General features: G+C 39.9%; 3 protein-coding genes across 4 annotated transcripts in view; 2 read left to right on the top strand and 1 right to left on the bottom strand.

Moving 5' to 3' along the window:
• LOC145449453 (b(0,+)-type amino acid transporter 1-like) overlaps positions 1–15,802 on the top strand; it is a 29,568-nt gene extending 13,766 nt beyond the window's left edge. Inside the window, exon 12 of the transcript XR_013918264.1 lies at positions 15,767–15,802. The gene's annotated coding sequence lies outside the window, so the exon portion shown is untranslated. The remainder of the gene's footprint in view (positions 1–15,766) is intronic.
• LOC145450282 (intraflagellar transport protein 57 homolog) overlaps positions 1–18,183 on the bottom strand; it is a 207,298-nt gene that overhangs the window by 56,492 nt on the left and 132,623 nt on the right. The gene's annotated exons all lie outside the window — the stretch shown is intronic.
• Positions 85–15,671, top strand: LOC145449454 (b(0,+)-type amino acid transporter 1-like). The gene is made up of 12 exons (XM_080327814.1): positions 85–2,458; positions 2,513–2,617; positions 2,769–2,806; positions 6,232–6,371; positions 8,114–8,339; positions 8,940–9,119; positions 9,488–9,621; positions 9,686–9,820; positions 11,315–11,515; positions 13,107–13,256; positions 15,025–15,193; positions 15,509–15,671. The coding sequence occupies exons 2-12, from the start codon at positions 2,562–2,564 to the stop codon at positions 15,598–15,600; spliced, it is 1,521 nt and encodes a 506-aa protein (XP_080183940.1). The 5' UTR covers positions 85–2,458; positions 2,513–2,561; the 3' UTR covers positions 15,601–15,671.

Here is an 18,183-nt window from a genome sequence, read left to right as displayed (position 1 = left end):
TCGTCTCTGTCTACAAATACCTATGATTATTTTGGGGGGATGTACCCATATTAAAATCAAGACATGCGAAAACAATAAATCGCGCGAAGAAAATTTTATGTTGTATAATTATCTTCAAAATCGCTCTATAATTTATGCTGTTTTATGAATTAATCCTGGAACCCCTTCCAGCTCGCATCATCTCGAAAATATAACCAATTCCCAAGATTAAACCGATAGAAATTTCATGATTACTTGGGATTGGCCTGGGAAATATTGATAAGAACCGTCACAGCGTGTTTATAAATGTTTGTTCTGAAATTGCTCTATACCAATTCCAATTTGCATTTGATTAGTGAAGAAAAGATACCGTTGTTGCGGGGTGAGCAACAAACATCGTCGTTGTTGTGGAGTCTATTGTGTATGCAGCAGAACAAAAACCGTGTGGTAGGGTGTTCCGTCAAAAGAGAGATGCTACAAGCTACCTTCTGGAACAGGGTCAACAATAACAATTGCACATGAACATTCGCCCTGCGTTATAATGCTCAACTCGGGAACTTTTGAAGTATAATTGCAGTTGCCAGAGCTTATATATCAGTAAATCTACATGGCTTAATCGGATGCTAAAAGTGAAACACTTTGTCGGGTTCGGTAAGCTTGTGAAGTTGGGCTCTGTTGCTTTATAATATTAACGATAATAGCAATTTGCACTCTATAAGGCTAACGTGCCGTATGGTGTTTGGTAAGAAGACAGTATGATGTTATCTCTAAGAATGCACGATGATGGCATATCAAATTATTCTCGCTGCAGTTCATAATATCTTTGTGCCTGACTGCTATTTTGTGTTAACATGAAAGGATGAGCAATATGCGATGATCAACAATCTGGTCGAAAGCTTGGAGTTTGTGCGGAATAATTGAAATGTTTAATAGAGTAAATCAGTTATTTATAGAGAAATTGACCTATGAAAAAGCTTTATACGTTAAACCTTATATATTTCATTCAACCTATAAGCGCATTTAAGACAGCAGGGAACTGCAGCGAAACAGCAGGATCAAATACAGCTCGGCTTTTCAATAATATTTGTATGTAACAGTAACCCAATAGTTATCTGAATAAATATCGGTGGTAATAGTATTTTTCTATTGAAATTTATAGGAGCAGCGCTTTCATATTGTCGCATTTTCATTTCAGTCTTTATCAGACATGCCTGAATACAGTAGGACTACTTTATGATAATTTTCCTTGAATTATTTCGAAACCTATGAAAAAAATATACGTCAAGTTAGTATACATGCTATTGAAGTGTTCTTGCATATTGAAATCAATAGCCTATCCTTCATGCCCATTCTGCTACTGTATTTAGCCGTGCACGTGGAAATTGGAGGGCGGGGACATTCATTGATGTTGTCCAGAGCAAAAATTCCCGAGGCCACCAGTGCATAGCAAAGCAAAGCATCAACGCGTGCACTTGACCGCTCTCAAAATGAAATAATGCAATGCAATGTGTCACATTAGCGTAGTATTATTTATGAATCAGTGACGATTAAGGTCTTACTGCGGATATAAATATTTGTATATACTTCAGGGTCGACAAATCATTAAAATAGAGTTTACAACAACCGGAAGTATCGTATGTGCCTATTACATCAATAGATCCCCACGAGCTGTTTAGTAAATTTTTCGATATTGAAATTCTATAGCAATATTTGTAGCAGTTACTTTACGGAGGACCGAAGCGGTATTGTCAACAATACGACACAGATGAGATTTGGATTTGAATTTGAGCATGGAAACATCAAACTTACTTTTCTCTACAAATCATCAACGACCTTCAACCGAAATTCGTACGATATGTATTAGACGTAGTATGAAAATTCAACGTATAGTAGGATTATAATCGAGCCTTGAAAGTGGTGACGTTTGGTCTACTCATCCTGTCAAGGGTTCGTTTTCGCCTCACATTTCTAAATGCCGTGTTATTCACGAAAGTCAGCACACAATACAGTCGATCTGACCTGAAGACAATGACAGGCTAGGTTAAAAGAGGACTTCAAAGTCTAATACTTGTCGACGATTGGTGTCAGTGGCATAACAAATGCTGAGATTTTAACACGAGTACTTTACTAATACTGCTGTGTTTATTTCGATTTAGTAAGATTACTATAACGTACAACCGACGGCGCCTACTCATCGAACAATCATTATCCGTTCCTCTTAAATAGTAATGAGTTGAATTAGAACGAACTTTTCCGGCACCATCGCTGAACGAACGAACGTGCCGTGTACAGTGCGTTGTCTGCGCCTAGCTGAATCGATGGCTCTTGCAAAGCTGCTTTTGATGTTCTATTTACAGATTAGTATGCAATAATACGCATACAGTACATGTACTTTTTCTTTATTCATACCTCGATGGAATCTAAATTGCTTGCTTAGATTTTTCCGCCTCGAGGACCTGAAACACGCGGAAGAGACTAGGTTTTTTTCAATATTTTGTACAGTGTAGCTTCATGCCAGCAATTTATTTGATAGGTCTTCATCTACATCAAAGTCGATCGTCTATAAATCTTACTGATATAAAATGACTGGGAATCTGGAGGAAGAGAATACTAAAGGAGGATTACTTGATCGGTTTCGGTAAGGCATTGCAATCTGGCTTGCAGTCTGTATTTATCTGTCATGGATAATGTATCTGTGTTTGGAAGATTATCGTAAGATGAAGGAGTGTAATAGCTCTGCTGCCTATATAATAATACCTAATACCTAATAATAATACCTATGTTTCCAGAAAAAGGAGATCAAAACGTGATGGAGGAAAATCTGACGGTATGATATTGCACCAAACAATCTGTCTTGATATTTGAATGGTGTTAATCACATTCTGATCGAGCATTACGTTTGTAACTGTAAAACCTGCGCAATTGTGTATAGGCTACATTACATCCGTGCATTGTGAAGGTGGGTTGCTGTTCCCAGGCAAAAAAGCGAATTGCAACACACATATGCGACTTAGACCTGGGCATGGACCGGAGCCGAATGGGATATCCGGCTGGATTTTCTCAATCTTGGCTGTAGCCGGTACGCAGCCAGATCACTAGTTTTTCTGATACGGTCGGAGCAGGATCAATACTTTTAACTAAGAAGAGGACAGCTTTATACCACCTCTTCCACCCTCGAATCAATAGTTAAAGTGAAACGTTCATGGAAATAAACCACATGCTACGTCCAATAAGTTGGCATAATTACTCCAGATAAGGATTAGCCTTGATCGTTGAGTTTTAAACTTCCTGCTTGCGTTGTTCCAATCAATATTCAATACCATCCTGTGAGCAGATAACTATAATATCGTAGTTTTTCGGACAAAATCAAGGTCATTTCTAGAATCCGGCCTAGGAGTCGGACCGGAGTCGGACCAGAGTTAACAGGATTGGAGTAGGGCCAGAGAATTTGTCGATCCGCCCAGCACTGATGCAATTACATCTAATCAATACATTGTCGCCATCGTCGTTTTAAAACACATCGCAAATTATGATGTAATTGATGATGAATTGTGCAATATTGTGCAAATCTCACTGGAATTAATTGGCAAATCGAATCTTCCGCACCCCCCCCTCCGCAATGGCCTTACACCATTTGTATGTATTCTGTTGGTATAGTAGGTTAATTTACCTCAGATAACAGGTTATAACTCTGTCCAGCGCAGTGGTTCTCAACCTTTTTGTCTTCGCGGACCACTTTTGCACCGTCACGCCCCCCGCGGACCCTCTCACTTATCGTTCAACCGTCATCTGTCTTGTGAAAATATTACCTGTAGGGTACTGATAAACATCAATAAAATGACTTTTCTTGAAACCGACATCATATACTATTTATGTAGAAATTGAGAAGACTTTTATTATATCAAAGCGAAGTCTGCAGCTGCATTTCTTGAAATACGCGGTCGTGTCTTGAAAATCCGTGCTGTCGATTTGATATGAACGAGTGACGAAAATCCATTTCACAGAGATGCTGTCTAATATAGGCCTAGTAAAAACGCGTAACGCTACTATAGGCATCTTTGGGTATTACTGCAACATATGGTACCAAAATTCAGAAACAACTTCCAGCCTAGTCATTCCTATGTCATTTCTATCTAGCAGCTCATCTTGAAGTTAAACTGGAATAGCGGTTTTGTATATCACAGGAGGAAATGGAATTTTGTAAACAATTTTTTTTCCAAAACCCCAACAAAATATTTCTGAACAGTAAAATGTTTTGGCTATTGGCAATTTGGCAAATAAAATGAGTTTTGCACAGTAGAATATATTATCTCATATAGCCATTTTGTTTGTGTACGAGTCCCGAAGTTTTAGCAGTTATGAAGAGAAATTGCCTCGCGATTTCTCTAATTAGAAAAAATACCGATTAGGATATCAACCCTTTTGTAAATTGGAGGTTTCGTGGACCCCTAGGGGTCCGCGGACCCCCGGTTGACAACCACTGGTCTAGCGTATGTTCAACTGGACATAACATGTTTTCACAAGAATATCTTCCGGGGTACTGCTCCCTTTGCAGGTTATTAGTTTGGGTTACCATATGTCCTCTTTCAAGAGGATTTTTCCTCTTTTTTGACTTTTTTCAAAGTGTCCTCGGAGGACGCCCGAATGTCCTCTTTTTTGAGATTTTGCCATCTTTTTTTTGAGAAATTTGATTAAATATTGGACAGCTTCGACTGAAATACAGTAAATCAGCACTCAAGTAACGCTCCGGCGGACATTTCGGGAGCTGGGCCGGAAAGTTGACCATTTTTTTTATTTAGTCAACCGACCACGAAGTGCAGAAAATGTACCATTTTGTCAGGATTTTCCTCCGGTATAGTGAGTCTGAAAATTTTTAAAAAGTGTCCTCTTTTCAGATTTCCAAAATATTGTAACCCTATTATTAGTATCATAGTAGAAGTCTAGTAAGTAATACTAGGTGGCTGGTATGGTAAAAAAACGAGGCGTTTATACCATACCTATAAATTTTAGGGTTACCATATTTTTGTGTACAAATTCCGTATACTCTTTAGCGCCCACTAGCGGGATCAAAATTAGATATTAGCAATGACGTCACACTTGCAAAGCTTTGCCTATCGACCAGAGGTGGTCACGATTCAGTTGTGTGGTTGTGTGTTGTAACAAGGACCGAAACCACATTTTTTCAGTACCCTACCACCCAAATAAACGCTGATCTTGCGCCCACCATAGGGTAATCGGCGCAACTTCGGGGGCGGGGGACTTGCTATATATTCATCTGGTTTCTATATGCATGTTTTCGTTACATTTCGTGAATGAATTCTGTCAACAATATTGGTTCTTCCGTATATTACCATATAATTTTGATCCTCTCTCCGTCCACATGATCGGAGTTAACGGTACAGCTGGTGCAGAATAATGACGTCGAAAATGCAGGGAACGTAATTGTACTACATCGTTAAGTCACGTTCATGTCACGCCGATAAGATTATTCATGAGCCTTATGCAGGTCCGCACCACTGAGCTACATCCTCACCGCAGATCTGGTGGTTTTCAATCTTTTATGGTCGCGACTCCATTTCCAATTTGTTAATGTTCCGTGGCCCAGCTCAAAGGCTGATAAGATGATCACTCAGAAAAGGTCATAGCCTTAGCACAGATTTACCCACGGCCTATTTTGGAAGCTGATTACGCTCGACATCTTCGTGAACCGCCGATTAAAGGCAAACGACCCCTTGGTTTAGAACCACTATCTTTGACTAACGCATCTAAACGGCCTTAACCAACTCTAGGAATGCAGCGTTCTCCTGTAATTGCGATTACAATTGGATTTCTTTCAGTAAATGAAGGTTATGTTTACATATTTCTGATTGCAGTTTTTGCGAGGGCGGTGGTCCCCATATTAAAATCACTATACGAGCCACTAAATCGCGCGAAGAAAACTTTCATGTAGCATAAATCTGCCCAAAATAATATTGTTCATGTTGATTTACAAACAAATTATTAGCCTATTTCAAGACTTCAAAATTCCGGACGTTTAGGCATATTTTAGAATTTCCTCGCGCACGCATTTCGAACAGTGAAGTTCCGGACATGTCCGGGACATTCCGAACGTATGGCCACCCGAATATTTGATGAGTAGTTGACGGCGACACTACTCAAAATGTGCATCAGATTAATAGATCCATATAAATTTCCATGAACCGAATTCAAATGATATGCATAGTACACAATTTTGAATTTATCGAATTTCAGATGAAGCCTTCAAACTACGTAGAGAAGTCAGCTTGGTCGGCGGTATCAGCTTGATAGTTTCCACCATGATCGGTTCTGGCATATTCATATCACCGAAAGGTGTGTTTCGTCTGATGGGATCGGTTGGTGCTGGAATATTGGTGAGTATTAAAACAGAGATTCCCTGAGAGTGATTTTATAGACTAGGATCAATAGACTATAGGATCAAAATACATCAGCCTATAAGCTTTGTCTACAAAAGGAGTTTGAGTACCATCTTAAAATAGTACATTGAACGCTCTCTTATTTGAAATTTCATTTCATGCTTGTGACAACATATTTTGTGATAAGATTGTTGATATAAAATGTTCTTTGCAACTCTCTACTAGTTGCTGACGATTATCCCTGAAGAGTGTCAACCGAAAATGTTCAGGTTAATTTCAATATGAATATACTATGCAATTGTATATTGAAGGTCTGTACCTGCAAGAAGCTCTCTCCAGGGGTGGGCAAACTACGGCCCGCGGGCCGCATGCGGCCTGCAACGCCGTACTGTGCGGCCCGCGAGAGTCTAAAGATGATTTTTTTTTAATATTGATAAAATGTGTACCGAAAATCGAAGTAATGCAGGGACCTCATTAAACTTTTTTAAAGTATATTTCACCATGATAATTCTAAAACTGGGGTGCGCCCCCTCCCCCCACTCGTGGGCGTGAAATCATCTGAAGGGGGCGCGAAGCTGAGCTCCACTAAAAAAATTCGCGCTCCGCGCCATTCTCATTCACTTCATCATTGTTGCTCTGTATTTAGTCTCAATTTCATATTTAAAAATCTCTCATCCAAAGTAGTAACATTACATGCCATTAAACTATTGGGTCTGCTAGCGCGAAATCTTTCACCGTCATAAGGGTGGGGGGCGTCTCTTAAAAAATCGAGAACCACTGTCCTAAGGTAATAAATACTTCTTTTTATGTTTACTTTCTGGCGCGACATCCCGAGGCCCACGCACTTTGTAAGGTTTCAACTGCTAAACATCACAGAAATCCTAAACGAGATTGACATAATTCGGATCACGAGTGTGATTTCAGATTGGCCACTCCAGTTTTAATTATTTCAGTGATGTGCTTACAAAAATGATTCGCGCGTGTTTTAGGTAGATTCGTTCTCTGTATGCGTAGAATTGGGGCAATATATCTATTATATCTACACATAGCAGAAGCTAACATGGTTATGATGCTGTCAGCAATAATATACTATATCAACCGACTTTCATCTCTATAGTTTTGAAAAATTGGTTATTGAGGTCGACCAGCCTAAGAAATTTCGCCACTATGTTTCTGACGCGCGTACGATATCATCAACGCAATGTTTGGTTTGTTTTAAATAAGCACATATATTATCTCTATGTCCTCACTATGTAATCAAATACCAATATTGAGTTTTGGTTTATAATCCCAATTTTATATAGTGTGGCCCGCAAATGGATTCAGATGTTGAATGCGGCTCGCGAGCTCAAAAGTTTGCCCATCCCGGCTCTAGACTATGATTTGCGAAATAAAGCGTTGTTGTGGTGGTAGTAAGTTTTATGATTGCGTGTCTTCGTGAATGTGGCATAGAAATCAGGGATATCTAGATATCCCTGATAGAAATTATAAACGAGTACGGTCAAAAATAAAATTGTAGATATACCTAATGTTCTATTCTGTTCTGTGTGCCTATTTAAAAAAAACATTATGTTGAAAGACCATGCTGTTGGTAGTGTAGTATGTACAAGACAACAGCGATATTAAAACTAGTAATCAATGTTACGAACAATACATATACTGGTCGTGGGAATGTTACATAGACGTATCGTGGTTTTATGATGCCGACACTAGCCCAATTTGCATTACACATTCTACAGACATGGCTCATGTGTGGAGTGTTGGCTACATTCGGTGCACTTTCGTACGCAGAAGTGGGTACGATGATTCCAAAGTCTGGTGGGGAATATCCGATTTTATTGGAAGCGTTCGGGCCGATACCGGCATATTTAGTTGCTTGGACTTCGACAACAATTTTGAAACCTTCTTCACTGGGAATACTGTCACTTACTTTTGCGAAGTATTGCTTATCTGCAGTGTCGACAGGTATTTTATAGTTTTGTCTCTATGATTCTCACGTGCATGCTCGAAATCGGCTATGCAACCCGAGCGTACAAGCATCGTGAAGAATACATATTCCCGTCAGGGCAACACCCTGTACGTACAAGCTATAACTAGTTAGTAGGAATGGTGCAAACCTCTGAAAGGTTCAGGTTCTACTGAACGCGAACCTTTTCGAAAGGTTCTGTGTGAACACGAACGTGAACCTATGACGTCACGTGACGTCATATTGCTAATTCCAACCCAACAATTCAGTTAAGTGATATAGTAATGTACACGGTACCTATGGTGTGACGACTCGGGTCACATTATGCCACAATGCTGAAGTACATGCTGTCTTTTATGCGTCGCCAAATACTGTGTATCAACTGAAGCAATCAACTGATAAAATCATCCCATAAAATCAATATCTTCTGTTACTTTGCTAACAATTTCGACGAGGACTTGCAAGGGAATTTAAGCTACCGCCTTGACGGTCTAGGCCAGACCGGTTGATGTATTCGGCGTCTGAATATTGCTACATTGATATTGAGCAATGTGTATTATGTGCAGCATCTGCAGGCTACGTACTTTTGTTGTTCGCAGATTGCTCACCTCCATCTGACCTGGCAGTCAAATTACTCGCAGCTGTGGTAATTGGCACCATAGTTTTCATCAATTGCTTCAGCGTCAAGCTGTCCACGCAATTCCTTACAGTGTTCACGGCGGGCAAAATATTGAGTCTTCTTGTTATAACTATCGGCGGAATTGTTATGCTATGCCAAGGTAAGCTCTGCTACACTCAAAACCATTAACATTTCTGGGAACATGATCCCTTGTTGAAAAACGTGTAACCGGCATTATGCATATGGTTGGGAAGCAAAGCATCGTTTCGCTCGACAACCCTCGCATATTTGTTTTGGTATTGTGACGCCTACTTGGCGTTTTTTCAACAAGTCGCAGTACATCCGTGACGTCATGCCATCGATAAACCTTTTGTCCCTACGAAATTTTGATTTAGGCTATTCCACTGCTATGCCTGCTGACGGCCACACACTTCGATCTGTTACTATGAGGTGCTAACATAGCGACGGCGCAAAGTATTCATATACGTTGTTGATATATGGAGATATTGATAGCCTTACATACTACAGGTCGAACTGAAAACTTTCAAGATTCATTCGACGCTGAAGCCCCCAGCGTTGGTGCGATCGCATTGGCATTCTACCAAGGATTGTGGGCGTTCGATGGTTGGAATCAATTAAACTACATCGTCGAAGAACTACAAGTCAGATGATGATGAAGACCAGTCGAGTTTGCGTTATTATCCTTTCATATCTGTTCTTCTATAGAATCCATACGTCAATCTTCCTCGTGCGATCGGTATCGCCATGGCCGTTGTTACTGCTCTCTACCTGCTGTGCAACGTCGCGTACTTATCTGTTATGAGCAGGAGTGAACTGCTCGCAGCTCCGGCTGTCGGAACGGTTAGTCAAAATGTTTGTTTACTCGAATAGTCTGTATGTTATATTATATTATGTTACATCTGATAGAATTGAGAAGGATCTACCCATTACGTTTTTGCAATCGTGAAAGGTGGTTGGACTGAATTCAGTAAATCATGTATATTGTAACGACGAGCCACTTATGAAAAAAATAAATAATAAAATATATCATCCCTGTACTATGGCGTTGGCGAAATTTTGGTAAAAATATAAAGATATATGTAGACTACAAAAGAAGGAGTTCAGAGGTGTAAAGAAAGAATGAGCGCATCCGTGGTTGGAATGCACGTAAATATGACGCTTCTGATTATCTGATAAAAGCTTTCTATATTTTCTTTCATTTTCCATTCAATGCATGCCTCCTATTTACATCGCCTAGGCCAAGGTGGGTGTCTGATTTCAAAGAATACTACAAATCGTTTCCACACCTTCCTATCTTTTCATTGTATCTCAATTCTGTGGTGTATTGAACTGATAAAAATTGCTAATAAACCGAACCGAAAGCTGGAAGTTCAAATTCGATTTTGTGTTCCATTCGAGTTTGGCGCCCTTGGGAAAGGGCAGGCGCGGGCCTGTCTGGATATATATCTATATCAGGGGTGGCCATGGCCAACCTTTTTGCTATTCACGGCCGCATTTCGATTGCTCATGTAGCCTACGGCGGCCGCATTCCAGGGGACACTCGTAATGAACTAAATGGACACCAAATAACTATGGTAAACTGTCTATGTCCTTTTCCAGTAAACTCCGAATTAATCTATTGATTGACACCTGCTTACTATACGCACCGAAATCAGTAGTGGTAATGTAAATAGTGTCTGGTATTGGGTACGGGCGCACGAATTTTTTTTCAGATTCATGAATTAATTACGTCGTTAATATTCTTGGTTTCACATGTTACTATCATTCTATCAAGATTTATCCTTTCGCAGCCCATGCGATCATGATTCACCGGTAGAGTTGATTGAAGGCGTGTTTTCAAATATTTAGGGCAAGTTACAAATGATGCTGGACCTTCGGGTAGGCCAATTGTTATTAGTCACTTTGTTGCATGCTGTTATTTGTTGACATCCCATCAGGATTGTCGGAATGTCGGTATATAGTGGAAAGACATTGGAATCGCCCAATCGTACCTGCAAAAATTTCTTTCGTGAGGAACACACGATTCCAAGTTGAAATTTCTTTTTCTGTATGGGGCGCATCATTTTCCTCTGGTGTCGTATTGCATCACGATTAATTAAAATCTCCAAAATTCGGGAGTCAATTCGTAAATTAAATTGGCATGTCGACGGCCGCCAACACATACTAATTGAAATACGTGACCATTGGCCGCACAAATTCCCTTCTACGGCCGCAGGTTGGCCACCCCTGATCTATATATAGGACAGACTTTATCTTTATGGGATATAGTCACTAAAACTATGAAAACATTAAAATCAACCATTATGATGATCAGTACATTGTTTTATTTTACAGCTGTTTGGGGAAAGAGTGCTCGGCGTAATGTCATGGTTGATACCTCTTTCTGTGATGTGGTCCGTGTTCGGTGCTTGTCTTGGTTCTTGTTTCACGGCTGGGAGAATTTCGTATGCAGCTGGTAGGGAGGGACATTTCAGTCAGGTTTTGTCAATGATTCATATTCGAAGACTGACTCCTACCCCGGCAGTATTGCTGAACGTAAGTAGTCTCTAGGGCTCTTCAACCGGGTGTATCGTACACTCTAGGGCAGGGGTGAGCAAGCTTTTGGGCTGGCGGGTCGCATTCAACATCTAAACCCATTCGCGGGCCGCAGTATATTAAATTGAGATTATTAACCAAAAGGCAATAATGATATTCAAACATACAGCAGTGGTTCTTAAACTTTATGATACACGCCTCTTGTTGACAACTTTCACCGACCACAGATATCTGATTTACTTAAACAGCTACTGTTACTAAATTCATTAAATACTGTTTTTGGTCTCCATGCTTTAAACTGACAGTTAACATTAAATACGATTTTTTCTTGTTTGGTGGATAAATGCGCGATTGATGCATATATTCTATAATCCGACCCGCCGAGTACTTCATTTAACCATATCCGGCCCGCCGACCGGAGAAGTTGCCCTCGTGTAATCTGTTCCACGGTACAAATGCGAACCGCAGAGCAATATGCTGCAGATACATCCGGTCGGCATCGTGTGCGTCTCACGAATGAAGGTTTTTCTCGTACGTTTGGCTGTTTCCAATATATATTTTAACTATGCCTACAATCCTGATGGGAGATCACAAAAGAACAATAAGCAGCAAAGTGAATAATGAAAACTGGAAGGTGCATCATCATAATTTTGTGCCCAAAATTTTCGAAGACAACCCCCTCCGTCAGCTCTATCGTTTATTCTGATCATGTGGGATAAGAATGGGTGAATATATGACAGTAATATATGATTCAACCAATATTATCGACGAAATAAATGTCCCAGATGTAAAAATGTTTCGCGCTCCTCTCGACCAGAACGAGAGTGCCCATAACTTTTCCTAACATTTATACTCGCGATTGTGGTGCATATAAAGCAAGCCAGCGGGGGTGTCCTGCTGCTACAATTACAAATTACATACCCAAGGTATATCATAAGAGATCCGTGATGGCACAGAGCAAGCGCTCTCTGCGGTGCGAAGTTCCCGGTTCTCCGCCGGAATGAGGCCGTATGCTATATATGGAATCAAAGCACTGGCGTGAATTACAAGGAATTTGAACATCCTTGAATTAGGCTTAGGCTTACTATACAGAATCAGTGAGTTATCTGGTCAGGGGTCTACGAGTTTCGAATAAGCGTTAAAAGGGTGTACCGCACGACGAAAAGGGTTGAAGAGCACTATGGCCTATGCCTATATAATACGTGAATATGATACCATTAATTTTATGATATAGTATAATAATAGTAGATATAATATATTATAGTAATAGTAGATATAATATATTATAGTAATACATAACATATATTCTCGTTAGTTTATGATACGGTATGTTTCTAGGGCCTCTGTCTTGAGGGCGTGAAGCATAGCAGTCTGCGTTCCCACATTTTAACGAAAATGAAAACACGGGCGAATTACATGCACATCGCAGCACGACCATAGCGTAACAACAACCCGCAGGCCACAGCTATTATTGATATAGTCGCACCAATCTAACTGATACTGTGATAAAATTATATGACATATTTGAAAGAACAATAGTGCTATTTTAAATACAGTGTTATGTTTAATTTCATCGCACATTTTCTTTAAGGGATTTCTGGCTGTTCTGATGATTATACCAAATGACTTCGATACGCTGATCGAATATTTTTGTTTCTGTATGTGGATGTTCCACTTTGGCACTTGTTCTGCGCTGATATACTTCCGTTGGAAGGAGCCTCGGAGAGAACGACCTATTAAGGTGCGAATCTACTCGACGCACATCAATCGAAAATATAATTGGTGAAAAGATTTCTTATTGTTCCCGCATTTCTATCATTGCTCAATCAATTACATCAACTTGGGGATAGATCCAGTGATATTCTGACTCGATGTTATTACCATTGCTAATAACTTATTAGTAGGGCGGGTTTTTTTACCTAAAAAAGGAAAATTTTAACCTAAAAAAATTACAATTTTGACTTTTTTTGACCTAAACAAACTGAATTTTGACCAGATTTTGACCTAACGTATGCAAATTAGGTGCTTTCCCACATAATGTTAAAATTGTACCACTTATCTTCATTTCGGGTTGGAACTGGCTGTCCTAACGAAGTAGTTTGGCCTGAAAAAACGTTTTTGGCTTAGAAACAGGAAACTTTTTACAAGGAAAAAAACAATATTTTAACGAAATCTAGCCCTATTAAGAATTCCAGTGGTTACAATACGTATTATGGTAGAAGTTATTAACAAATTTTGTAGTACAACGAGAGATACTTTCCTACATTCTTGGGTATAAAGTGCATGTCCTTACTAAGAAACTTGCCAAGGACGTTCAACAGCAGCAGTTTTTGGCTGACAACACTCAAGTTGTGCGTACACTGCTGGTGACACACCGTGTTGTTTAATTCTGACAATGTTGTCTACCTACATCACAATTTTTCATCATGCGCTTCTCAATATAAGAACGATGCAATGCCCAAGAAGTCTTTCTTCAGTTAGGATATTGCGGTACGTTGACTACCTATTTGTTTTATTTGACCGTTTATGATTCACAATGAGCACGCAATTAGCCGTTTACAACGGTAGGCCTAGGCTAAATTCTGGGAAATATCACCGACGGTGCAAAATCTACGATACAAATGAAATGCAGACGTCAAAAAAATTTAGACTCAATGAACAATTTTGACAAATTTTAACATGTCAAAACAGCGCCCTAGTTATTATAGTACTATCGGAATAGTCATTATTAATTTTAGTTAATGAGTCCTACCGAGAGAGAGAGATATGATATTCTTTTTCGCCTGCACCATCGAGATGCTTTGGCGACGGAGTTGCGGTACGGCCCCATGAGGTCATCTAGTCTGCGCCCCCGTTTTTTTCTCCTCCATGCTATCCGTGATTGCTGAGCGCCTAGCAGGATAGCTGCCAGTTTTTGAGTCTTTGGTATGACCCGGCCGGGGATCGAACCCACGACCTACCGCTCGAGAAGCCGGACGCACAACCATTACACTATCTGCTCGGTCGACTCATGAATCCCTACCAAACCGTTAGTCTTTTATGCAGGCTCCTCATCAGTGTCATTCGATGGGCATAAGCGGTGTAGTTCAAAATCCTTGAATGAAGCTGGGCCAGGACCATGCTATAAGTCGACAGCTCCTGAATCATAATACAATATCGGCCTGGTGCAAACTGACCACATATGTCGAAACACCTTGAATACTAAAATAACAGAACTGTATGTGAAATGTCCAAATTTGTCCGATTAGTTTGTTATCGTTTGGTCACGTGATCAGTATCTTACGTATCAAGAGCTTTTCCCACATGGATTAGATATCACTTATCATTAATTTTCAAATTGACAGGTTCCAATTATATTTCCAATCTTCGTGTGTATTGACGCTGTTATGCTGTATGTGAAATCTCCAAATTTGCCCATTCGTTTGCTATCGTTTGCTCACGTGATCAGTATCTTACGTACCAAGAGCCTTACCCGTAGTATTCGTTATCATTCATTTTCAAATTGACAGGTTCCTATTATATTTCCAATCATCGTATGTATTGCGGCGGTTGTGTTGATTCTGGCGCCGATTATCGACAGCCCGCAAATTCATTACCTCTATGCCGTCGTATACATTCTTTCGGGGCTGATCTTCTATTTCCCATTTGTGTACTTGGGGGTGCGAAGTCAAAAAATTCGTAAGTATTCCGTAGGTTGCAGTTCGGCTTCAGCTCTGATGTATAGTCCTTGAAATGGGCCATTTAGGGCATGGGAATTCGGCTAGCCAACTGTTTATGTAGACAATATGGAGTTACGTCCAAATTATGTGTTTGAATTCTTTAGTATAGCAGAGATAGATTACTGGCAGAAACAAATTGTGTAATTTTGGAGGATAAGTCACAATCATGGATATAGAATAGCAACTACGCAACTTCATATCTTATTTTAGCTATAATCTGATTCCACTTGCATTAATCCAAGTCCCATTAGTACTGCTACTCTTATTCTCACAGGAAGATTCAACGTGTTCGTACAGAAACTGCTTCAAGTGTCGGAAGAGGAAGAATATGACGAGAACATTAGAGAGCGGGAACGTATAGAGTAGACCAGTGGTTTCCAGCCTTTTCCGACTCATCACCCCCTTATCAAGCACGACACAAATTCTCGCCCCCCCCCCCCCCATAAAAAATATATATATATACGGATCCGAAAAAGAGGACATATAAACGGGAAAATTATTCACTCAACTCAGATCGCTGGTGAATTGACTAAAACAAAGGGTCATTTTTCGCTCGGAAAACCGGTTTCCGCGTCTACATTTCGTTGATTTGAGCCTTTTTGTGTCATATTGAGAATAATCCGTCCTCACGTGCATATTTTGGTTGTGTTAATTAAATATAGCCCACTGTACGTTCGAAATTTTTCGCCCCCTTCGGTATTTTTGCTCATTTGTTTCTCAAAATCGCCCACGTTGGGAACCACAGCAGTAGACGATGTGTGAATTCCTGCCGTACATTTTGTGTCGCGTTAAAATCAGTATGTTACTGATCGCCATCGGTAATGACCAGCACCACCGGTCGTTATATGGTACATAACTTGTGTTTTGACCGAATACAGTATTGAAACAATCCTGAGGGTTTCGAACAGGCCTATTTCTAGTTTAACTTGATAAATGATTGTTAAACTCCAACGAAATGATACAAGTTGTTTTGTTTTTCGAAAGTTGTTGCTGCACTTCAGGGCTGCCGTATACGTCCGGACTTTTCCAGACATGTCCGTAATTTCACCGGTTAAACTGCGTCCGGGAGGAAATACTGAAAAAAGTGTCATATATTTTGTGTAGTATGGATACCCCTGTCCTCGCAAAAACTACAATAAAATATAAATTGAAATATCATTTTCTGTAATAAGACTGTAATCGAAATTTTGAGAGAAACGTATATTCCTAGTGTTGGTAAGGCCGTTTGCGTGGATGCTTTAGTCAAAGATAGTGGTTCTCAAGCTTGGGGTCGTTTGCCTCTTTTTGGGGATCGCGACGGTGTTGAACCGAATTGGCTTCTAACATAGGTCGTGCTGAGTAAGCCTGGGCAATGGTGCTGACCATTTTTGTAGTAATCAGACTACCATATTTAAGGGTGGCACACAGCACATTTTCAAATTGGAAATGGTGAACGATCTATCTTGACCTGATCCGTCGAGGCTTGAGATATATCTTCAATCGAATTAAATATGTTTCACAGCATGTTCCTAAAGCAGCAACTAGCACCCAGCGTATATAAACAACACAGGCAAATTACCAGCAAGCGCTAGCGAACACACAAACGCATTTGTACACTATACGTCTTAACCTAACAATCAAATAATCATTGACCCAATCACCAAATGAGAGGAACAGATACGAAACCAGAGTTCACAGGTCATAAGCAATTTAAGCTCCGCAACAGTCGCGACCATAAAAGTTTGGAAAACTGTGCAACATGCTGCATGGTTCGGACCGGCATTTCGACCAAATAATATAGTCTCATCCTTGTGACATGAACATGACTAGGCGACGTACAATAACGCTCCTTGCATTTTCATAGTCATCATCTCCACCAGCTCTATTCATACATTGATCATGTGGACTGAGAGAGGATAAAAATTGTATTGTGACAGATGGAAAAACCAATATTATTGACACAATTCATTCATAAAATTTACCAACCAGATGTACATAGAAACCAGATGCATATCGTAAGCCCACCAGCAGTTGCAGCGATCACCCTATGGTGGGCCCAAGAACAGTGTTATTTCGGACGGGAGTTGGCTTAAAAGTGTTGTGTTGGTCCTGGCTACAAGACACACGGCCGGCGGGCCAGACAATTTCCTCCGGTCCGCGAAGAAGTCTGTTGCATACCAAATGACAATACCAACCCTGTATAGCAATCACCTGAGATCAAGAGATGGCCCAATAGTCAATTGCCGTCCAAAAATTTCGATTATCAGTAAAATAGTATTTACGGTGACCAATTCTTTAATTATTTATTATAAGTATTCCCACCGTAAATGCTATTTTATTCAAATCCAAATTTTTCGACGGCAGTAACTTCGCTCCCACTGGTTGGAATTGAGCCAAATTTGATGAATATCGTTTCTACGGACAACCGAACACTTTATTGGGGTGAGCAGAAAATTTCGAAATTTTTGTTAATTTATTTATATATAATAAATACAAACTTTCTTCTCCCGTAGCAATGTGGCTACTGGCTGGAATTGAACCAAATTTGGTGTGTAGGCTTAAATTAGGTAACCTAACAATTTTATCAAGTAGCCAGTACAATTTTGGAAAAAAGTCATTTTCGAACATCCCTAGTCTACAAGTAACCAATTGCCGTTGAGTCTCATTCTGTTTTGTAACTATGCATACGACCAATGGTACTATTCTCGTCTTTCCAGTCACGAAATTAAGGTTCACAATACAATTGTCCTCAACTTCTAAGACATTTGAGGTCAAAAGACGCGAAGTTTTACATATTGGCAATTGGTATACCAATGCTGCGCTAGCCAAAGCAAAGATTTTGAATTCGAGCTTTACAATGTTTGTAGGTGGTAAGTTGTTTAAAATACAATAAAGGAAATACATTTATCGAGTTAATTAAAACATACTCGCATCGACTCGCTCAGAACTTATACAACAGACCACGCTTGA

This window comes from Botryllus schlosseri, chromosome 11, assembly GCF_051294905.1.
Source record: "Botryllus schlosseri isolate E-star chromosome 11, Bs_hap1, whole genome shotgun sequence".
In the NCBI taxonomy this organism is placed as follows: domain Eukaryota; kingdom Metazoa; phylum Chordata; class Ascidiacea; order Stolidobranchia; family Styelidae; genus Botryllus; species Botryllus schlosseri.
This window is presented reverse-complemented; position numbering and strand designations above follow the sequence as displayed.

Bases quoted from the DNA above. Each gene is read 5' to 3' on its own strand.
- LOC145449454 (XM_080327814.1), top strand. From the start codon at position 2,562: ATGACTGGGAATCTGGAGGAAGAGAATACTAAAGGAGGATTACTTGAT. The intron at 9,821-11,314 runs GTTAGTCAAAAT...TTTATTTTACAG, and splicing joins CAGCTCCGGCTGTCGGAACG to CTGTTTGGGGAAAGAGTGCT. The intron at 15,194-15,508 runs GTAAGTATTCCG...TTATTCTCACAG, and splicing joins GGTGCGAAGTCAAAAAATTC to GAAGATTCAACGTGTTCGTA.